The sequence below is a fragment of the Thunnus thynnus genome, chromosome 5, assembly GCF_963924715.1.
Source record: "Thunnus thynnus chromosome 5, fThuThy2.1, whole genome shotgun sequence".
NCBI lineage: Eukaryota > Metazoa > Chordata > Actinopteri > Scombriformes > Scombridae > Thunnus > Thunnus thynnus.
In genome coordinates this window covers 28,291,499-28,315,106 of record NC_089521.1, presented here as the reverse complement: position 1 = coordinate 28,315,106, position 23,608 = coordinate 28,291,499, and the positions used below count along the sequence as shown (strand labels likewise).

The window sequence follows — 23,608 nt, the reverse complement described above, 5'->3', positions numbered from 1 at the left end:
TACACATATATAATTTTTAGTCTTATTTATTGTATTCATTATTTATTATTCCCATTTCTGTTCCTTTAGAGAAATGAATATCACAAATCTATCTATCTATCTGTCTATCTATCTATCTGTCTATCAGTGACTACCGCTGCAAATAGCTGAACTGCTTTGTTATCAAACTGGATTTTACATTTGACATCCCTCATTTAATCTCTGCACTTGTCACTTTATTTCATCAAACTGATCTTTATATTGTTCATTGCATCCAACCTTCACTGTTACATCATTTATTTATGCACGTCACTTTAAATTTTTTACCCTTTACCTTCTTTTATTTCATTTCTTTGTCCATATTTCCTTTGTACGGTTTTTAAATCCCATTTCAAAACTGTTTCGTTCTGTAAATAATTTTGATATTTGTTCATTTCATCATCACTATACCTTCTTGTGTTCTATTTTTGTTCTTCTATGTTGTCTTTTGTGCAACCAAATGCAAAGACACATTCTTTGTATTCTTACATTGGCTTATAAAACGATTCTGAATCTCTTGTGGTAGCTGCTCATTAGATTAGAGTGGAATAGCTACTCTTTGCACTATTATGATCACTGCTTAACAGAGGTAACGGTGTGCATAAAATATAAATTTTACATAATTTATCATGTTTCAGAGCTTAACCAGGATGAAGTGCCATTAATTTCTACTTTCAAGACTTCCCAAAGTCTTTTGATTATTGAGGCCAAATCCTTTAACCTGCTTCAGTTGACCATCAGGATCAAGTGTTTGAGAGAAGTTCAAGTCAGTTTTCAAATTCAAGACCTGCAGTGACCTTGAGATGACTCATTGACGACCAAACTTGGCCAATACAAATACTTTTAACATCTTTAACAGTGTGACCATTCATCTCAGCATAAGACTATCTGACGAGACATGCCAATTTTATATTTGCATTATATTTTAAAATATGCAAACAAACTGCTGGCATTTTTACTCAAAGAAAAACTCAAAGATCTAGTTAAAATCAGACATGACAAACTCTTATCTCCCATTTATACAGTTTATTTTTGAAAAAACACACTGACAGGAGCATTATGCCATCAGCACACAGGCTCCTCCCACTGCCTTGATCTTCTCCTCGGCCCTTCGGCTGAAGAACTTGGCCTTGACGATCACGGGCTGCTTGGGCAGTTTGCCTTTGCCAAGAACTTTGTAGTAGCCCTGTGAAGTAAAAAACAAACATTAATGCAACCGGCAAAGACCACTGTATTACATGACAAACTCCAGTAAACAATAATACACCGTTCAAACATACAAGAACAAAAGGGCAACAACTGAACAGTGAAAACCTCAAATGTAAAAAGACAAATCAAAACAAATTCCAGGATATTTCATATACAGCGACACATTGGAGGTGTTACTAAAATTCAAAGCCACGCAATGATGCAGTATGTGACACACTAGACGATCCTCAAAAAAAAGGACATATTAGGAGCGATCCTCCTTTTAACACTGGTCATCCAACACACCACTAACTGTATTATTAATGGAAAAGTTCAAGACTTTCTTTAGAAAAAAATAAATCTATGTATTTCAGAAATTTCCACTAAACATTTGCATGTTAGCGATTCTACAGCAAAACAAAGCGTGTATGAAACAATGTCTCAGTGTCAGCTGATGCAGTTCAGTCGTGTTTGTTTGCAACACCTGTCAGTGTGAAGCGTGACAATAAACTATACTGATGTTAACATAACAAAATTAAAGCTTCTGTGACAATGTGGAGAAAATTAGTTTGGTGAAAAGTAAAAATGAAAAAAGGTCAAGATTTATGCATGCTAAATATTTCGGAATAAAAATACTTGGCAGAACTAAATGAAACCTCGATTCTTAAATAAATATATTTGAAAACTACACAAGCCAGATGTTAGAGACCAGTTACAGTTGCATCTCTGCATCCAGGATCTTAGACATATTTAACCTTGTTTAGGTCAAGACTGGGAACAGGCAGGGAAACTAATCTCCATTAAAGTAAAAATACAACTCAAACAAACTCAAAAATGTCTTAACATATCTAACTTTTTAATGAGTTTGTCACAAATACACACAAGAATCATCTCTGCTTTGTTCAGTTATAGCGATCAAATAAGGCTTTGTTAATTGAGAAATGGCTCAAACTATCCACTCCTAAAACCTAGAGTTTTGTTTTCCATATCTGCAACTATAAAAGATAAAATACAGAAAGGCTTTAAAGTTGTTTGAAGGCATATTTTTAAACCTTTGGCAGATTAAGGTAAATCACCTGTTTCCAGTCTGAGCTATGCTACGACATGCACACTGCAGCCAGACCAGTGCAGCCAAATGTTCAGCAGTCGTCATGAACATCAACATTAGAGTGTTGTTTATTTAGTTTCCTGTTGCTTGGCCTGATACATGCACAGTGTGGTTTTACAGGCCCCATCTATCCCTTTATTTCATAGTGATGAAGACTAAAGACAAGTCAGTAATGATGATATCGACTAAAACTTACAGCGCGCACGGCATCGATGATGGGGGCGGGTCCTTCGGGCTTCTTGCCATAGTTGAGCCTGGTCTGCTCGCTCACCAGAGTCCACAGCTTGTCCAGGTTGATGGTGGGGCAGTGGGCTGTGTTCCTCTTCAGGTGGTAATGTCTCATACCCACCTTACCAAAGTACCCAGGATGGCTGAAGAAGACACACAGGGAGGACAGACATTAAACTCAATGCAAGATTAGCACATTGACAGGTAATCAATCATTATGTTTAGGTGTTCCTGTTGTAATAGATTCATTTTATACTAAGAATATGAAAACCAAACTTTGCTTCTTCTAAATGCAAACACATAGACTAACAATCTGAATGCACATTTTAAATTTTGCACCAACCATAAGTTCATTTCCATTTAGGGCTGCAGCTGACAATTATTTATGATCGATTAGTCTGACAATTATTTTCCTGATTACTCATTTCAATAAAATGTTAGATAATCCATTATCATTTCCCCACAGTCAAAAGTGATTTATTCAAACCACTTGTACAGACTAAAACCCAAAGATATTCAGTTTATCAGATATAAAAAAAGGAGTCAATCTTCATCTGGGAAGCTGCAACCAGCAAATATTTGGCATTTTTACTTGAAAACAGCTGCTGAATAATTTTCTGTCAATCAACTAACTCATTAATCGCTGCAGCTTCATCTCCATTATTCTGTCTTATAAATCACATTATTCCAGACATCTGTTTAAAGAGCACATGTCACTTATCAAAGTGGGCTCTATATTTCTACAAGCACATTCTTGACTACTGTGTATCTCTGATTTTGGTGTGATGTGAGTGCAGAATGAGTCCGATGACAGCAGTGATAGATCGAGCTATAATAAATATATTGTAACTGCCCATGTGGCTGACTGACCTACAGGAGATGCAGTCGGTGAATAGGACCAGTCTTTACTCTAAGAGGACTCAAGCACACCAAGACAATGATATGTGTCAAGATGAGACTCTAGTCTCTAAACCATGATCCTAACAGCAGAGATACACCAACACACTACCAAGGCCACAGGTGTTGGACCTCACTTTCCCCAGAAAGAGTAAACTGAAACTTTGCACAGCACTGACCAAAGTATGAACAAGAACATAAATACATTCAAGATACATTTCCCTCCTGAGCATCTTAACACTTCTAGAGATGTGCCGATATACCTTTTTTACTGTAAAGACTGTGGTGAAACATTGACGGTATCAATACTACCAACCATTACCATCATTTCTGTGATTGTTGTTGTTTTCAGAGGACACTGAATGCAGCAGTGTTCCTGCCTCTATTAGCAGTTTGATTCTGTTTAGCCACAAGTGGTCTGTAAGATCTCAGTATAACTTCTGTATGTGTTTACAAATGCCTTTTAAAAATTAATTTGACTGTTAACACCGGGGAGATTAACACTTACTAAAAAGTTACCGCCCTCCATAAAATCAGTTTCATCAGGAAAATTTCATGGATTTCCAAAATATAAAGCAATTTGCAGTCAACTGTCTTAAACTTTGAACAACCAACTTTTATTTACAGTGTTGAACAATAGCTCAGTGAATAAATCCCAGGCGATCATGGTGTGAAGTAATTTAACTATATTTTAACACTAATTGGACTTCAGAGAACAATGACTGTCGTGATACCATTTTTCACCTACGATAATCGTAATGTGACCATTTGATACCAGCACATCCCTCACACATACAGGTAGGTTTGTGCTTCTCATGTATCAACATACATCTGGATTACAGCGGTAACCATCGGTTTCTCCAGCAGATAATTAACCAGTAATTTGAGACAGTTGTATTTTCTTACTTTGAATAGATACTTGTATTCTCTCTTACCTTCTATTTTTTGATTGTTATGCACCACAACACCAGGGCAAATTCAGTGTAAAATTGCTTGGCAATAAACCTGATTCTGTTCTGATCAATGTTTAAAAAGCTCAGAGGATCATTTAAAAACTCATACTGCTTTTCTGACAGTATTTCCAGTATCCCTAAAGACTCTTATAATCACCTGGATAAAAAAAAAAACCCAACTGTCTGCTGCACAATAGAAGATTTTTAACTTATTTTGCAAATTGTGATGTTTCCTATCCAGGTATCTTTGTTTTAATACACTCTTATGAATCAGCAGGTTAAATATTTTTTCATCCAGATGGTTTGAAGTGTCTTTAGGGATTCTTGAAATACCTTCAGAACAACACTAAGTGTTTTTAAACAACCACCTGTGCAGATTAATTATCTCTAAGAGACACTGATGATTACCTCTGTGACAATGAATGTCTACTGATACATGAGGCACAGACTGCTGCTGCTGCTAGTAGTTCATGTGTACATCTGAAATCAGGTTATTCAGCACTTACTATTTGTCGAAGTTGATTCTGTGGTGATGCATACCACCAGCATTACCACGGCCTCCAGGATGCTTTCTGTGCTTGCCTGTAGGGAGAATAAGCTCTCATTAACCCTGACAAAACTCCACATCAGCTACAATCAACATGGAAGTGATATGCAGGCAAGTTTATACTCACCAATGCGACCATGTCCGTGGCTGACATGTCCTCGGAGCTTCCTGGTCTTGGTCTTCTTGGTAGGCTGTCAAAGAAACGTTTAATAAAAAGATTATCTTATCTATAGCAAGCTTCAACTGCCATGGTCTGAATCGTAACTCATGGAGCTAGCTAGCTAGCTTACTACACTAACCAAGAAACCTCTGCTTAGAAGTTTGGATAAATATCTACTATAAACTTCTATAAAACGGACACTAAAAGCGAGTTTTCCACCTTAAACGAGCTTAAACATACCATTCAGTATATCCATCTAACTTACATGCTGCCTAGCATCCCGGGAAGCTAATGCTAACTCAACCGTTTCAACCGGCAGACTTTAACGACTGAACAGGTTACTTCCAGACACTTTAGCATTTTAACAGCTACTACCACTCTCATATTTGTGACAAACATGAAGAGGAGTTGTATACGCGGTTAAAAACATGCTAAACTAGACAGAAATCGCCGGTCTGTCTGCTGCTGCCGGAGGCCCCGGGAGAGCCTCACAAAATATCCATCTATGTTTAAAAATCACGGTAATAACAGCCGCTCATTGACCGTGAGAGATAATTGTACTATAAAACGCCATCGGATGGTGGTTTTTTGTACAAACGAACAAGGATGGGCATAGATATCACTGAATTTCACAGAGGAGGGATACGTGATAGCACCTACCATCTTGGAGGCTAGTTGAAAGAGGAACGGGATTTGGAAACCACGCGGTTTTGTGCGAGATTTGCCAGTTATCAGTTATCTTCCTGACTCCAAAAGTCCAAAGAAACCAACAGCGACGCCCAGTGGTGGGTGTTAGTTTAGGCTGTATCTCAGTATTTATTATTTTAAAGGAGAGAAAAAGTGGTTAATCTGGCTATTCATATTCTAACAACACCATACGCAGCGATGCAAATGCGTTATGTAAGAGGAAACGTAACTACACAGTCACCAAAACAGAATTTATTTGTGTCAAATATGAAAATACAGTAGAAACCAGGTCAGCTGTGATAAAAACCAGTTGGATGTGTTGCTTTTTTCTGCATCATCAGGTTATCTAGGCATGTTCACCTCACTGTTAAGCTGTTTATAGGAGTGAAGGCCAACTCAGACAGTCAGTGATGATTTACACAGAATTAGAAATTGTAAATCAGCAGTACAGCCTGGAGTTTTATCTTTGGTCAGATTAACAGGAATGAACTTGTTTGATGAGATCTTATCTTTACCGAAGGCTTTCTGGACCTTATTAGTATCTGACTACAATACATGAAGCCTGTAACTGAAGAATTTAGAAATGCAAAAATGACGACAATGATGATGATGATATCCAGTCCAGTATTAAAAAGGTATTTCTGTAGAAAAACGTCTGAAAATTTGCACAGCAGAATTTGTTTAAAGGATTGTGTATAACTTAACCATTTCATTCAACAAATACAAAGTCCCTTTTACATATATTTTTCTGCAGAGCTCAGAGGTGTTGCTTTACTTTCGATGCAGTAATGAAAATTTGAATAATTTTCATACAATAAATCAGTTGAATGAGTTAATTTGTGCTCAATTAACTAAAGATCTTATCAATCTAAACACTTTTATTGCTCTCAAAAGATGGAAAGAAAACATATTGAAAATTAAAATATAAAAACATGAGAGTTCATTCAGCTATATCTGAAAATTACTCAGCAGCTTCTATACGCATGTTGGAAATTATCTGTTTTTGCACAACTTCTGAAAGTGTTTTACATTATTTTTGTAGAATTTCTTCACCTGCCTTCCCCTGACCGTCAATAAATCTTCATGTACAATCCTTCTTATGGTCGTATTTTAGCACTCCTTTGGTCTACTACAGGATGGAAGCATCAAGTGTAGTCATCACTGGAGGATTTCCACAGCTGACGCAACACATTCAACAACCACCTCAAACAAAAGAGTACAGCCATTTACTGAGCAATACGTTTCACGGGAGGATTTCTACATTGTATTAATTCATGTCTTTGGCAGCAGTTATTTCCAAAAAAACATGGTTGAGTTGACAGCAGAAATTCAAGGGGGGGAAAGGAAATTTCAGGGACATGTTTTGTAGAGATGATAAGCTAAGAGTGAGCAGAGAGGTTGGCATGTGTACATGATAACATGAATAAAATACACTTTTAGGGTCTATTTTATGGAGTATAGTAAGCCTAGAAGTAAATTAATATGATAACTAGAAGGCTGCGTGACTGACAATAAAAAACACATTATGAACTGTGACACGTCGAAGTGGAATGTGCTGCATTTTTGCATAGGTTATCGGGTTGCGGTGATACTACATCAGACAAAGTTGATTTACATAGGTCTGTTATTCAAAACATGAACCAACATTACAGCCTGGCACTTGTCATTGGTCAGGATTTCCGGGAGATGAACTCTGTACTTCAAACTCCAGCTGAAGAAAAGACAAACGTCCTCGAAGGGATCCATCAAACCTGTAAGGGAATTTGTCTTAAATGATTCACTAATGGATGTTGTACTACATTCGTTGAGCTTTAGATATGTTCATGTAGTTTTTTTTTCCCTACATGCTTTGTTTTTTAAGTTAAAATCCTCAGGTGAGGGTGAAAGAAGGTGATACATTTGCTTGCAGGTACAGTGGTGAAATGTCAAGGGGCTGAGGTTGGATCAGCAGCTCTCCACCAATCAAATCTGTCGTGTCCCCCTTGATACTGGACTCATGGAACGGTGCCGTCCCCGTCATCCTCGGCTCTCACCCACCTGGAGACACATTCACCTGCCTTTCTGAAGCAGACATCTTGTGTTTTTTTTTTATTGCTTTCATTCACGCTCAGGTAAGATTTAAACTTAGACTTTATTCTTGCAAGATGATAATGTTTAAATGTTAAGTACATCAATGCTTTTTTTCTTTGTGCGTATTATCATTACACATTTGAGGCGTTACTGTTTTGTCTTGAGGGAATGCAGCAATCTGAGCACTCATCTTAAGACAAATATAATTAATTCAACCACTTCTTTGGCGGTATTCTGTTTGTTTTGATTTGTTTATTTTAACATCAACACTCAGCACACATGAGATTTCAAACCAGCAGCTTCTTCTGTATTTTCTCTTCTGTTTTCTGTTTTTTTTTTTACCCCAAGAGGCCTGATCTCCTGGATATGGAGGACTTGCCTCACAGGCGCCATGGCAACTTTCCCCAAAGGCGGGCCACCCTGTTGCCACAGGAAGCCAAGTGTAGACCACAGCTGGCACTGGAGGCCATGTCATCTGAGACTGGTCCAATTCCAGCATCCAGAGCAGAGGAGCCAAGCCTCCCCACAGAACACGTAATACAAAGACATAGGCAGTGTTTTTGAAAAATGGCTTGAGAGAAAAAAGGGATGAAAAAGAGAGAGAAGTGTTATTAAAATGTAATTCAATTATTGGTATGATTCTATTTTTCAATAGCTCAGCAGTACTGAGTTCTGTGAGACGGAGAAGGAGCCAAACTGGTGTTGCAACAGAAAAACCACAGCAGCTTCTCCATCATCTGAAAAACAACAACATCCTGACAAAAGTGTTGCAGCTTTACTGAAGAGAATAAGGTAATAAAACAAATTACAACATGGGAAACATGTTCTCATGACAACACAACAAGAAAACATGTTTTTAATCATGAAAAATGATGCATGTCGGATGATAAAATGTGTAAAACATTTCTCTATTGACCATAAAATATCATTAAGAAAGACATACTGCAGTCAGAAGTGTGGACTCACGCCACATGACTTGGACTCCAGTCAGACCTGAGTCATGAATCTGATGAATTTAGACTTTACAAAATCCAAAAATATTTGCAACTCAACTTTGACTTTAACACCAATGACCTGGATTAACGAGGTCTTCAGTCTTTTGACTAAGCTATTAGGTCTCACTCTTAATTTTTCTGATAAAATTACACCTCAGATAATCACATTTGGGTTGTTTGATCAACTGTTTAAATGAATGAGCTGATTAATGAATTAGTTGATAGATAATAATCGTAAAAAAGTTATATTTAAGCAAGAAGTGCCAAATATTCTATGGTTCCAGCCTCTCAAATGTGAGGATTTTCTGCTTGTCTCAGTTTTATGTTATTGTAATTTGAACATCTTTGAGTTTTGAACTGTTGCGTTGCTAAAACAAGTGATTTGAGGAAGCATGATTGGCCTTTTATTAGACCAAATGATTCATCCAATACCTTAAAAAATAATCCTATACATTGTAAATGTGTCACAAGGCACACCTGATCAGTTTACTTTTAAATGTTATAAAGTTTATAAAAGCAATATTTAAAAAATATTTATGTAAGTGACAGATTAATAATTATTTGTCTACTTGAAACACATAGTTTAGGATTTGGACTATTTGGGACGTCATAAACAAAACTGAGGCACCTCTGCCTGCCATATAGTCAAATATTCTCCTGCTCACAGGAAGTCCGTCTTTACCTGTTTCCACAGGATTCACCCAGAGGCCCAGAGGATTCTGGGTAATTCCTCCATAGCTGTAGTGAGCCTGGAGCGTCTGAACTTCCAGTCTGTGTCCTTATCATCTCTGCAGCCGGTGGTGTCTCTGGTACGACTGCCATCAGCATGTGTCGAGCTCCACAATGATGTCTGCTGTTGGGATCCTCCTCAGCAGGTACAGAAACAGAAAGACAGATAGATAGATAGATAGATAGACAGATAGATAGATAGATAGATAGATAGATAGATAGACAGATAGATAGATAGATAGACAGACAGATACTTTAATTATATAAAGGGAAATTAAAATGCCACAGTAGCGACATAAATCAAATCAAATACAAAAACAAAGAGGTATATACAGTATTAGTTGTTAGACCAGCTGGCCATGGAGGGGATGGGAGATATTCTCCATGATTTTTAACAGTTTTTGCAGCATCCTCCTCTCAACAACCAGCTCCAGTATATCCAGAGGAGTCCTCCGCACAGAGACAGGCTTCCTGATGAGTTTGTTAGTGTCCCTGGCTCTGATGCTGCTGCTCCAGCAGACAGCAGCGAAGAATACTGCACCTGCCACAACGGACTAGTAGAAGATTTGCAACATCTTACTGAACACATTGAAGGACCTAAGCTTCCTCAAGATGTGGAGTCTGCTCTGTCCCTTCCTGTAGACAGCCTCTGTGTTGCATTTCCAGTCCAGTCTGTTGTCGACGTGGACTCCAAGGTATTTAGAGTTCATTCATGGAGGGTAAAGATCAGTTTGAATCATTTTTTGGTTATTTTACTCTTTTCTTTACCACTGTGTCTCCTTGTGTTTGCTCACAGAATGGATTCAGTCACAATGAGGCAGACATGTTGGATATCGAGGAGGAGACACCTCAGTCTAACCCAGCAGAGCCCTTTGATCTCCCAGAAACAACAATGTCATCCTGGACTGAGCCGTACTGTCCTGACAGCTCCTCGTCTCCAGAACCAGAGCAGGACTCAGGCTTCGACTGTGACTCTAATCCAGATCAGCCTTATATCCTGTTTGATTCTGGATCTGAAGAATGGGACCCGGACGGGAAAACAGATTCAGAAACACTTTATTTGGATCCAGACCCGGAACCGACCATGGTGATCGCACTGGATCCAGAGCCAGAATCAGATCAGGATCAGTCACTGCAGCTAGAAGATGAGTCTGAATCCAAATGTGAAGCGAATGTAGTTCAAATGAACAACAGTGAAGATCAAAGAGAGCGGAGCTGCTCACCGACCCAGGAAGTGATCGACTCATCCACCCAGAAGCCTGAAACTGGAGCTGCGAGTGAGGAGATTGAGAGTGAAGATTTCTGCGCCGTGTGTCTGAACGGAGGAGATCTGCTCTGCTGCGACTGCTGCCCTAAAGTTTATCACCTGGCCTGTCATATACCTCCACTTATCAGCTTCCCACTGTAAGTATGAACACACACATATGCAGCCTGTGTCACAGAGTTTCAGTAGAGTCCAGTGGTGGAAGAAGTGTTCAGATCCTTTACTTAAGTAAAAGTACCAATACAGCAATGTAAAAATACTCCATTACAAGTAAAAGTCCTCCATGAAAACTCCCACTTGAGTAAAAATACATAAGTATTAGCAGCAAAATGTACTTAAAGTATTGCAGTAAAAGTAGTGGTTTGGTCCCTCTGACTGATATATTATTATATATGACATCATTAGATTATTAATAGTGAAGCATCAGTGTTAGAGCAGCATGTTACTGTTGTAGCTGCTGGAGGTGGAGCTAGTTTCAACTACTTTATATACAGTTAGCTAGTTTAGTCCAGTGGTTCCCAACCTAGGGGTTGGGCCCCTCCAAAGGGTCACCAGATAAATCTGAGGGGTTGTGAGATGATTAATGGGAGAGGAAAGAAGAAAAAAACACAGTTCTGATACAAAAATCTGTTTTCAGTTTTTGGACTTTTTCTCTAATTTTTGATTTTTGGTGAAATATTGGATCATTTTCTCGTAGAAAGTACAATATTTCCCTCTGAAATGGAAATACTCAAGTAAAGTACACGTACCTGAGTGACACTGCTTATTTTTCAAGACTAACTTCTCAGATTGTTTGATTTGAATGATTTTAGAGTCATAAATGTATCTCAGTAGACCTTTTAACATTTATGTAAAGTTGTATTTAGCAACAAAAGAGTGAATATAAGAGAAAAGTCATATTTCATTAAAAAAACAAAATTTGTGTTGCAAAAGGGTGAAGATATGTATAGTTTATAATCTCCTGTAGGCCTGACATATCCGACCCCCCGGTTCGGATCCTCTGATTTAGGCAATATTTGTAATATTTGATATTTGTCTGTTTCTGTGGTTTTTTGCTTGTGAACTCACCACAAACCAAAGCTTCCTTTTTGGGATTTACTGGAAATCTGTAGAATAATTTCATACTTCTCCATCACGCAGTCACATTTTGTGACTGTGGTACGTAACCTTCCGGCTTGGAGCAGCTTTAGATAAAAGCTTAAAAAGATAAGGGGGTTCTTACATCTTTTTAGTATTTTTGACAACTTGACTTGACTTGACCTCACTTATCATGCTGGTGGTTCCTTGTTAATATCTGAGAGGAATGACCTTGATGAGGGTTGCAAACTGAAACAAGTTGGTCTCACAATAAAGTTGTTCTTTATACAAGTATTGCTGGAGTTTTGACCTTTTTGACATGTTTTAATACTTTTTGAACAGTGGAAGATACATCAGGCTTTGACTACACAGTGATACTTGTAAGAAGGATAAAGTAATTGTTGGTTTTGGTCTTTTTATGGAATGATTACAATAAAAAGATAAAACAACTCCAGCCTTATCCTCTAAAATACTCAAATGTTACACATGTATTTCACATGCAGTGCTCCCTGTAATGAATTACTGTATTTTTTCATGTCCAAGCTGTGAATAACAGAGGCTCTGTACTGTATGTCCTACAGAGGCGACTGGGTTTGTACGTTGTGCAGAACTGACCATGAACCTGCGGAGGCCTACGACTGTGAGAACATGCACTCCTGCGCAGGATTCAAAGCTCCGTACACACTGTCCAACCAGGACCAGAGGGTGAGCAGTTTGGTTTCTATACTCATGTGGAAGCTCATGTGGGGTTTGTCACCAAATATGCTTTTTATCATTTCAAAAATATCACTAAAATGTAGTAATTTCTCTCTCTGGGTGATACAGAGAGATTAATGTACACTTTTCTACCAGCAGGCTGCACTATAGTAATGCTTATTGGTGAGAACACCTGTTTTAAAGACCTTACATTGGTTGTCAGTGTCTGTATTGATTCTTTAATTAAAAGCACTTCATGGCCTTGCAGCCTACTTGTCTGACATGTTTGCCATGTATGAACCAGGACGGTCTCTCAGGTCCTCTGGTACGAGTCTTTTAGTTGTTTCAAAGTGCAGGACAAAAACTTTTGGTGAGGTAGCATTTAGTTTTTATGCTCTGAGCTGTTGAAAACAGTCTGCCTGAGGATCTGATGGCAGCTGAAAGATATTGATATTAAACATAAACTTAATTAGAATATCTTATGGCCATTATTTATTTAATTTAATTATTTATTTTATTGTATTCATGTTTTAAAATGTTATATTCCCTCTGATCTGTTTTATTTATCACTGTCTTTTATATATTTTATTTAGTTCTTATTTAATTTTAAATATATTGTATTGGTTTTATTGCATTTTCATCTTTTTAATAGTTTTCTTGTGTGCATTAGTCTTAAATTGTTTTACTCTTTACATTTGTTCTGACTTATTAGCGGCTTGTCAGTCATCTGTACTGCGCTTTGAATTGCACTAATCTGTATGAAAGGTGCTGTACAAATAAAGATTGATTAATTGTACTGATGTTCAGCTCTTATCACACATAATGTTTGTACATGTCTTTTTGAGAGCTTTGAAAATTAAAACATATTTATGTTACATGAACCAACAGAAACAATTACCATATAAAAAAAGGATGAAAACCAGGTTTAAACATTAATGAAATCCTCTGTGATCACTAAATTAAAGTGAAGTAAATGCTTTTATACAGTATGTGTTTTGTACTACAGCAGCAGTTTTGTTACATGCTGTCAAGCCTCTTTCTAACAAGAGTTGTTGTGGACTCGTAGTGTCAGATGAGAACTAAGTTTGGTGGTGGAAGTTGTCCTGGTTTAAGTCAGTTTATTTATGTATGTGTGTTTCTTTCTGCAGAGGTGTGAGAAGTTGACTCTACTCTTGTACTGTCACCTGCTCAGCGCTCCGTTCCACGAACCTGTCAGTCCTCTGGTCAGTCCTGCAGATTTATATTAAATATTTTTACTGCAACACGTGTGTCTTACAGAAATCACATCAAATGATGAATCACCATTGGCAGTAAGGAATAACACATCGGTACAAACAATACAAATACAGGCAACAGTAACAAGATAATAGTCTTTTTCTTATAGACATTAGTCACTTAGTTAAATATCAAAAACTAATCAAAACTCACCTGTTTAGAGCTACTTTAATGTTTGATTTAATGTCCCCTTCTACTTAATGTACTTTCAGTGTGTTTTATACATAGTTTTTTTCCTTTTTCCTCTTTTGTGTGAAACGTCTTTGAGTACCTTGAAAAGTGCTCTATAATAAAATGTATTATTATTATTAAAAATACATAAAAAATACAGCAAGTCTTATTTAGTATCACATCAGTATCACATTTAAAACATTATTATTATTATTATTATTATTATTATTATTATTATTATGAATCCACAAATACATTCATTGCACCAGATATAGCTAAGAACTAATTTCCATGTGTAGTCTCTGGGCAAAGAAATCTATTCATATCAACTGTCAATTAATTAACTATTCAGTCATTTGATAAGTTGATTAATCACTCAGAATATAATAATCTGTTGTTTGTCTGCTTGTCTGAAATCCCAGATGTACCTGGGTAATTGTCTGTAACTTATTATGTAAAATTTAGGATCTAATGGCTTGGGTAGAAAATCAAGTCACTCCAAATCACATGACTCAAGTGTCCATATTCAAAATTTCAAAACATTTATACAACATATATAAGAACATTTGCTTTTGAACATTCAACACATAAACCTAAAGTCAGAAAGATAATCGAAAACAACAAATTCACTTTTCTTTTTTTATCCTGATAAATAACACCCATCACATCCATCCAGCAATAACAAAGGGAAGAGTTAAACTGCTGGCCTCATTTAAAACTCTGACAGCAGTATGTCATTGTTATAACAACATACCGAAGTAGAGAAAACAGTGGACTCTATGTAAAATGTTCCACTTCACTTTCATGGCAAACGGTCATGTTAATACAGTATGACAACATTCTCCACTACAGTGATCTAATGTCTGTAAATGTCCTCCAGGCCCGAAACTACTACCAGATCATCAAGAGGCCCGTTGACCTTTCAGTGATCCGCAGGAAACTGGACAAGAGCAACACTCTCCACTACTTCACCGCCGAGCAGTTTGTCGATGACGTCCTGCTGATGTTCAAGAACTGCGCTACTTTCAATTACGTAAGTTTGTCATAAGAATCTGAGTGGATTTTCCAGTTTAATCTAACTACTGGTGTAATTGAATTATTTCTGCGCCATATAGCCTGTGGGAATAAGTTCCACATGTAGAAAACGAGGCCATGATATAATATGCCAATAGTTTCCTTACATGGGGTCTGATCAGGTTGAGTCCATCTGCCACTAAGAAAGAGACATTTTGACTGAATGATCCAACATTTAAAACTCTACGAATACCTGGTTTATGGTCTAATTTTGAAACTCTTAGGGACTGTTTTGCCCCTGATTGTCCCAAAATCTGCAAATATTTATTGATGAATGTAAAGTATGTAGGAATGTGAAATGAAGTGACTTTATCAGGTTGATCTAACCTATTTTAAAGGATGGATTCATAATTTTTCAGGTTTAAAACAACAGTCAGGTACCCAAATTAACATTGAAACATGTTTTTCTTGCTGTTCATACTGACCATTAGAAAATCCCTTCATAATGCATTTACAATGTAAGTGATGGGAGGCCAAAATCCACGAGACTCCTTCTGTGCAAAAATGTATTTAAAAGTTTATCTGAAGCTAATATGAAGCTTCAGTGTCCAGATTAGTCAAATCAAGTAGATATCTTTCAACGTCACAGTCTTTTTAGTGTCAAAGTCCTTCTTTTTGTTACTATACTTCCACTGCAGCTCAACAGGGAAACACAAAGAGGGAATTTGATGCTAAAAAGACTGTAAATGTGGCAGATATCCACTTGTTATGACTAACTTGGACTGATGAAGCCTCAAATAAGCTTCAGATAAACTTTTAAATGCATTTCCACACAAACTGACTGTGGATTTTGGTCCCCATCACGCATTTGAAGGGGATCTTTTAATAGCCAGTATGAACAGGAGGAATGATTACAGCGAGGAAAACCTCTTTCAGTGATCATTTGGACAAGACATACTTGAAAAATTGTGAACCTGTCCTCTGAGTCAACTCTCCTTGAATTAAACCTGTATGTACATCTATCTCCCTCTGCTGTGCAGCCAGACTCAGAGGTGGCCCAGGCCGGTCGAAACCTGGAGGTGTTTTTCTTGAGCAAACTGAAGGATATTTTTCCTGACCGGACGTTTCCATCGGCCAGCCAGGACAGAATGGACAGAGCTCGCCTCCAGTGGTTCAACAGGAAGAGGAAGGAAAACTACAGGAAGAAGAGATGTGTGTTTAGAGGGAAAAAATATTATGTGTAACTAGTTTAAACAACACTTGCAGAGTTGTACGTTAAAGCCGTTTAATCAATATCAAACATGTGGAAGTGATGTACTTCATTCCAAAAGCAGATTTCGACCATTTGCTATTTTACAAAGAGATTGCTTCCATGAAAAAAATCACATTTTCAGGAACTAATAAGGTTGTGGGTTTTTCTCACATTTCAGGTATTTATGCAGAATTTTTAGTAGGTAGATTGTTTTTTTGTTTTTTTACTGTTTTAGAATAAACTCTTCAAATTAGAAATAAATGAATTATTCCTGTTTTTCTGAGTTGTAGACTGTCAAAAACATCTCACCAAAGGTGATTTAAACCTTTCATGTTTGAAAGTAACTGACTGGAAATGAGGTAACATTTGAAAAATATGAATTTTGACTTCAGTTAACTCCACTGAGATTCATTCTGGGCGTCAAAACTCACAACCAAAGTAAAGTGTATTTGTGTGTATAATCACAGTTACATACAGGGTTTTTAGATGTTTATATGATGAAACTACTATAAGGAATGATTGAGAACAAGGAGAAAGAAAAACCTAAAATATCCCCATGTGAAAGTATATCTAGTAATTATTCTCTTAATCCTGCACACTTTCAGAGACTCTTAAGACTAATTTTTCTGGTGAAAAAGATTTGCCACTAGATACATGGTTCTTAATTATGTTCAGAATTTGCACGAGCAGTAGTGAAACTGAATGCTTTTTTAAATTTTTGGTTTGATTATAAAGGAGATTCAAATTCTTTAAATAATATAGTGCATATCATGCATCTAGCAGCATACCTTTTACACCTGTGTTTCAGGCCCTAACCCATCACCTGCTGTACCTAATATATGAAATAATACAATTGATCTGTGTCTATCAGCAGCTACATGTGCTGTATGTCCCTACAATGGGATCACCTGTTTAAAAGGATGATAGCAAAAGACAGACAGAGAGTAGGAGGAAGACAAGATGTGAAAGCAGCATTTACAGGTAACTTCCAGGCTGAGAAATACTGATTCTTGTTGAATAAATGTGGATAAATGATCTGTATTTTCCTGCAGCAGGTAGCCACTAAATTAATTTCAACAAGATGAATTCAGCTGTAAAACGTCTTAATTCTAGTACAATAAGACTTAAAGGGCGGGTTCACAATTTTTCAAGTCTGAGCAAGAAGGTTTTTCTTGCTGTAATCATTCTTCCTGTACATACCGGCTGTTAGAGGATCCCCTCCAAACGTGCCTTTATAGTAAGTGATTGGGGACAAAATCCATAGTCCTCCTTCTGTGCAAAAATGTAAGTTTACCCGAAGCTAATATGAAGCTTCAGCCATCCAAATTAGTCAAATCGAGTTAATATCTTGCAAAGTTACTATCTTTTTATTACCAAATTCCCTCTTTTTGTTACTATACATATATCCTATTTTATTGTATCCTACTGAAATATTTTAGTTTGTTTGTTTTATTGTTTGTTGCAACCTTTAAATTTGTCAGTTTTTTTGCAATTTTATATACTTTGTACTTTGAGCTTTATCTAATGTATGGAAGGTGCTTTAAAAAATAGTTATTATGGTTATTGTTATATAAATGACCACCAGGGGGTGTGCTTGTATCTGAACCTTCACACTGATGTTGGATCATTCAGTCAAAGGTTTGAAGTTACAATACTTGCAGTCAGTGAGACTTTTGAAGGAAAATTATGTTTAATATTGTCTTCTTTCATTTTTTTCTATACATATTTAGATTACTACTTCACTTTTCTTATTTTCCTGCCAGTTGAACTCACTCAGCACATCTGGAGGATCATCTGTTTTCCTCCTCTTAGAAGATGGTCATTCACTCTTGTTTGTAATGGCAAAAAAAGTACCACAGAGACAGACAATCCATGACAATAAATATGAAGCCACAATTTGCTTCAGTTCTCTGTTGTTCATCGTGCCCGAGTGGACTGTGTTCATATCAGTCTTTGGATTTAGAGACTTCTTATTTACGATGTCCTAAACCTGCAAAACACAACAACAATTAAAGTTGTTGAATTGTCTGGTTTTTTTATGTTCAGTAAAAGGTTTTTGTGTTTTCTTAAATATTGTTGTGTTTTCTATTTTATTGTGTTTTGGTTTTACATTTATGGTTTTTTTGCACCTTGGTGCCAGCATACTTATTGGACTCTTTAGGGTCTTTGATTGGATGATAGAGGCTTGATGGTGGGCTTGTCTCATTGTGGACACAGGTTAAAGTAGATAAAACTACAGAAAAATGTTGAAACTCTGCTTCCAGCCAACTACCTGACAACAACAGCAATGAAAATGAAGATAACTTCTGGGAAATTATGGCTCCTCAGAAACTTACCTTCACATTCATTTTCTTTCCATTTGAAGCATCTCTACTGACCAGCAGAGCAGCTCATCTCTATCTGACACCACATGATCTGGATTTTAAAAATGAATGAAAACAAGGAATTTACACAGGCCTACAGCCCACACTGAAAAATGAAATGAAACGTAAATTACAGACAGTAAATAACAGTAATATAACTCAATCTGACAGTAATGTTCTCCATCAAAGCAGGTTGACACTAACTGGAGTAGAATAAACTTTCTTACTCTTTTTTCCATGGAAGCTGATAACTATTAACTTCATCATTCTGTCTGGACAGTAATGTCTCTGTCTATGATTATGTCGTCCAACTATGAGTGCTGGACAACATCAACCAGAGCAATATCATTAAAACACTTTGATGGCTTAGATGAAATGCTTTACGTCAACATGAACTATATATCTTGTTAGGGATATGATAAGGCGTCAGTGGGGGGAAGACAGACACATGAACATACACTGTACTTTATCTAGTTGGCTGTTTTTATCCTGAATCTGCTGCAGCAATTTATTGTTTCAACTTAAATTTAAAAGTCTAACAAGGACAGAAACTGCTAATTAGCTTCAACTAGACGCCTTATATACAATTCATCTGCTGCATTGCTTCTTCTTACAGATGTAACAGTGTTAATCAGTACTGTCCCTGTTAAATAAACCAACCAACCAACAAAAATCATACATATCAAACAAAATTAATTTATCTGGACATTTGCTCACATTCTGGCCTTTACCTGGAAGTTTTCCTGTCATAAGAATATACCAATTTATCAAATTATGATAAGAAAACACATATTGTTTTAATGAGATGACTTGGTACGTCATTAAAACAAGAAATGTGTTTTTTTTCAAGTTTTGTTTTTGGGCATTTTCATGATTATTGGACAATTCATAGTGAAAAGAAGGCGTGAAAAAGTGGCATGACATGTAACAAAGACCCCTAGCCCGAGTCAAACCAGGGATGTTGAGGTTATGTGTTTGCGCTCCATACATGTTTCTTTTAACAAGATACACTATTGCAACAAATATGGTTAAAAATAGTCTTCATCTGTAGTCCCTGGTTAGATTTTTGTGGTGGGAATAATGCCACAGGAATCTAATACATAATTTTTACTATTAGAATATCTAAACTGAGTGTCAGTCTAATATCTTAAGGAGGACATGTTGATTTCCTCTTGTGTTTTCTTTGGAGGAGTTCTTGGTGGTCTGCTCACTGTGTGTTGTTGCTGTCAGCTTTCAATTGCGGATTTCAATTTTCATCATACAAATATGATTTCTCTTTTTCAAGCGTTTCAGGACATTTTGTTCTTCCAAAATCCAGGTCCAGCGTAATTTGTCAGACAAGAAACAGCATGAAGTGACTGCTTTGGACAGTTTATCCCGTTTGTTCTAGACAGCTCATACTTTCATACACTTTGTCAACTTCAAAAATGCACTTCTTTGTAATATAATCTGTCAAGAAAGCTGCACCATGAGTGCTCTTACTTTGTGAACCCATAAAAAGACTTTCCAATGGACAGAATCTGGTGCAACCACTGATAAAACCCACTCTGGTCCAGTCATAAACACTATATGTTGTCTTTGATCTGTGTGTACAGCCATTGAATGAAGACATACAGAGAAAGATGAGAGGGAGCTTTTAAGGACCAGCAGCCCTGTGGCTAATGTAAGATAGAATAGGGGAAATTGACCGTGAGATGCTATCAAAGGGAGGTTTATTCCCCTCTTGTGTCTTTTAAACCCACTTTATTCAGTCCAGTAAACTTCAGTCACATGTCTGCTCTCTTTCTTTTCCCTCTCTCTCTAGTTTTTCTTCATGTTTCTCCCTCTTTTTTCTGTTTTGTGATGTGCAGATGTTTCATTTAAGAACATCAAAAGCCCTCCTTCACTCTGTCTGTCTGATCTGGTCTGATGTTCGGTGAATCACAAATATACACAAAAAGGAGGAAAAAGGCTGACGTTCCTCCAGCTGCACAGGAGAACATCTTCTATTGAGATAAGACCTACATCTAATGTTTAGGCCAAACTCAAGAGCACGCATTAACTACGATTAGACACACAATATTTTTCATTCATTGCAGAGGAGCGTCATCATTTTGGAGCAGCTGTTTAAGACGTATACTTATTCCAAAACACTGCCGACCAAGATTTTCTGCTCTCCGTGTCATTTAGGGTCATTAAGACTCATTTCCTCACTTACTGTCTAAACATGCATTTCTTAAATTATCGTGCCTGGGAGTGGGATAAGTGCATGATGTTTTACTTGGATGGTACTAAGAGCAGAGCTGATAGTTTGTTGGAGCCTTCTGGAAAAGTTTTCACCACTTTTTAGTTTATGACCAAAGTTGATGGTAGGAGTAAGGACTCTGCAGAGTCGTATTTTACCTTATTTTTTGACTGTATCTCGGCCTAAAAAAATCTGGGATGTAACAGAAAAACAAGATAATGTTGCACATAATTTTTGTATTTCACTCACTGTTATGGAATATCCACAACACTCACACTTCACACAATGTTTGTGTGATGAAGACAGATTTGGATGCTTTTAAAGCCATAAACCTCAAATCAAACCAGGAGAGAAGAATCAGCTGTTCTTCTAACTCTTTATTGTGTATATATATATATATATATATATATATATGTATATGTAGTTACTGCCGGCCCTGTTGGGCTGCAGGGCGGCCCCGTATATGTTATGGTGAGACAGAAGCGAAGCTTACCAGTGTTATTTTTCTCCTCACCGGTTCTTCGCCAAGTCCCAGCCTCCTGTGCTGTGATTGGCTAGTACTCGTTACTTCGACGTGTCTTCTGATTGGGTGGTATGTATGCATGCCGTATGAGTTGAACTTTTGTGTGGCTTGTAACTGTAACAACAGTCGTAACACTTGCAACACTGACACTATGTGGCCTGGAAAGACAAGCGAAAAGGAAAGTAAGAGAGAAAAAACGCCAGAGGTAGAGGTAGAGGCAGCTAAATATAAAAGAAAAGTCATTTGATAGGTGTGTCAACCTCAACACACATCAAACATGATGTCGCAGACCAGCCACTGGTGGAGGCTGCTGAGGCTAGCAGCTGTGCAGGTGGCAATGGTCATGAACCAGCTGCTGTGGTAAGAATAACGTTATTCATGCAGATGTATATTCAAGATTCATTCAGCCGTTTGCAACGTTATCTATTAAAAAAATAAAGAAAAAATGATAGTCATGACGTGAGAATCTCTGTTTTTTGGAAACCTCTGGAGGACAAAGTATGTACATGGAGGAGGACATTACTGTTGTGCTAATATTGTGTATTGGCCGCATGTGTCATCCAATTGTTGGACAAAAATCCAGGGCTGAATTTTGTTCCCTGGAAACATGTCGAAACATGCCCAAATTTGGGAATCAAATCAGGGAAAGGAAGAGAAGAAGAAGAAGAAGAAGAAGAAGAAGAAGAAGAAGAAGAAGAAGAAGAAGAAGAAGAAGGGCCAAGCACGAGAATGAAGGGTGTTATGATGTCATGGGGTCGGACAGCCGTTGCCTCTGCACCTCATCAATCCAGCCTGTGCCTGTTACTCTGAGGATGACGGTTCAGTACAGTAACATGTTCAAGATGTTTGTGTGAATTTCTGAAAGGAAATGATTGACTACAACAGAACCAAAAAGCATGGGACAGTAAAGGTTAAACATGGGATGAATGCAAAGGTGTGATATTAAACATCAAAGTCACATTGACTGTGATTCCTTGGAACAATTACAGAGTGAGACCTCCGTCAAAATGATCGATAGCTGCCATCTCAAGCCAGAGAAAGTCCTCAAAATTAAGACCATATTTCCCATAAATCCCATCATTTCCTGTCACAAAATCAAAGGTTTTTACTGTTTGATAAATAGGCCTAATTGGGATTTTACCATGTATTCACTCCTTCCACCATCTGCAGCTGCTGGAAACCCTGAAAGCTTTTACAGTTCGAACTTGAAGAACAGTGACCTCTGCCTGTTTTGTGCCATTAAGTAATAAAGTATTTACCCCCAAAAATGACTTTCTGGCACACATTGTAAAATGCCATGTAGAGACTGATAGAAGTCTGTCCTCTCTGTGATCATCTGTCTCAAAATTTGTTGATTTTTTTGGTAGAAGTTGCCTCTTTTTAATCATAAAATTGAGGTAAGCCAGATTCTTACCAAGTATTCGTGTTTAAATACTATTAGGATTGTAAATTAACTCCACCAAATTTACTTTGGATGTTTGTTTATTATGTAGTTTTTATCACATCACTGAGTCACTAAATGTTAAGGTAAAATGTTAAGTTAAGCTAAGGCTAAGCTAACCCACACCGAACAACTGAACTAAATGGCTGAACTACACTACAATAAACAAACTTCATCCAATTAACTTTGCATGTTTGCATATTTGCTTTATTAATTCGTTTTTTAAAAAAAAAAATCACATAACTATGTCATTAAACTAAGTGAAGCTGGGGACTGCCCATAGTCTGACAGCCCATTATCCCGAAAACAAAAACAAAAACCCACTGCCCTGAAGGCCTGTTGCTAACAGTGCCGAGCTAACCGGTTCTAAAAGATAATTTTTAATACCTTACGACTCATAAACAGACACTAACTCATTTGGCAAACATTTAACATAATTCGATATTAGTTTTAGCTCCATGTAAAGTGAATAAATGTGATGTTTCCCAGATGATGCTTGTCTGCCTTAATGACACAGTTTACACATTCTCATAGCTGATTTATTAAATTGGAGTTCTACTGAGTGAAACCTGTTTTGTCAGGTAAGAAACATCAGTGTCTGATAACCAATAATGACATACTGCCATAATTTATGGTTACGGAAAGATCATAGTTTGGGTTAAAATGATCACTTGCATGTCAAGGGCGAGTGTGTATTTTTGGAGCAACGGGCCTTCAGAGCAGTGGGC

At 37.2% G+C, this 23,608-nt stretch overlaps 2 protein-coding genes and 1 non-coding gene across 6 annotated transcripts; 1 reads left to right on the top strand and 2 right to left on the bottom strand.

Annotated features, from left to right (window-relative positions):
* Nucleotides 1–1,024: 1,024 nt before the first annotated feature.
* Nucleotides 1,025–5,837, bottom strand: rpl27a (ribosomal protein L27a). 2 transcript variants are annotated; one of them, XM_067590546.1, is made up of 5 exons: nt 5,760–5,837; nt 5,067–5,130; nt 4,899–4,974; nt 2,511–2,685; nt 1,025–1,204 (listed from the first exon to the last, which is right to left on the bottom strand). In XM_067590546.1, the coding sequence occupies exons 1-5, from the start codon at nt 5,760–5,762 to the stop codon at nt 1,076–1,078; spliced, it is 447 nt and encodes a 148-aa protein (XP_067446647.1). In that variant the 5' UTR covers nt 5,763–5,837; the 3' UTR covers nt 1,025–1,075. The 2 variants fall into 2 exon arrangements, with proteins under 2 accessions (XP_067446647.1, XP_067446648.1); XM_067590547.1 differs by lacking the exon at nt 5,760–5,837 and adding an exon at nt 5,340–5,360.
* LOC137183872 (small nucleolar RNA SNORA3/SNORA45 family) lies at nt 3,384–3,513 on the bottom strand. Its single transcript, XR_010928569.1, has one exon. It is a non-coding gene; the product is annotated as a small nucleolar RNA SNORA3/SNORA45 family (small nucleolar RNA).
* Nucleotides 5,838–5,927: 90 nt separating the features above from the next.
* Nucleotides 5,928–18,383, top strand: LOC137183460 (E3 ubiquitin-protein ligase TRIM33-like). 3 transcript variants are annotated; one of them, XM_067590544.1, is made up of 11 exons: nt 5,928–7,539; nt 7,696–7,897; nt 8,205–8,390; nt 8,512–8,648; nt 9,546–9,726; nt 10,009–10,275; nt 10,377–10,984; nt 12,503–12,626; nt 13,766–13,840; nt 14,944–15,096; nt 16,118–18,383. In XM_067590544.1, exons 3-11 carry the CDS (start codon nt 8,223–8,225, stop codon nt 16,319–16,321), a joined length of 1,917 nt encoding a protein of 638 aa, XP_067446645.1. In that variant the 5' UTR covers nt 5,928–7,539; nt 7,696–7,897; nt 8,205–8,222; the 3' UTR covers nt 16,322–18,383. The 3 variants fall into 3 exon arrangements, with proteins under 3 accessions (XP_067446645.1, XP_067446646.1, XP_067446644.1); XM_067590545.1 differs by lacking the exon at nt 5,928–7,539 and having other exon boundaries at nt 7,546–7,897; XM_067590543.1 differs by lacking the exons at nt 5,928–7,539; nt 7,696–7,897 and having other exon boundaries at nt 7,904–8,390.
* Nucleotides 18,384–23,608: the final 5,225 nt, after the last annotated feature.

What these genes read in the sequence shown, in the direction of transcription:
- rpl27a (XM_067590546.1), bottom strand. An exon ending in AGAATCAACTTCGACAAATA is followed by an intron (nt 2,686 to 4,898) that starts GTAAGTGCTGAA and finishes TGTCTTCTTCAG; the next exon opens with CCATCCTGGGTACTTTGGTA. An exon ending in TCATCGATGCCGTGCGCGCT is followed by an intron (nt 1,205 to 2,510) that starts GTAAGTTTTAGT and finishes TTTACTTCACAG; the next exon opens with GGCTACTACAAAGTTCTTGG.
- LOC137183460 (XM_067590543.1), top strand. Translation starts at nt 8,136, where the DNA reads ATGAGATTTCAAACCAGCAGCTTCTTCTGTATTTTCTCTTCTGTTTTC. An exon ending in TGTCCAACCAGGACCAGAGG is followed by an intron (nt 12,627 to 13,765) that starts GTGAGCAGTTTG and finishes TTCTTTCTGCAG; the next exon opens with AGGTGTGAGAAGTTGACTCT. An exon ending in ACGAACCTGTCAGTCCTCTG is followed by an intron (nt 13,841 to 14,943) that starts GTCAGTCCTGCA and finishes AATGTCCTCCAG; the next exon opens with GCCCGAAACTACTACCAGAT.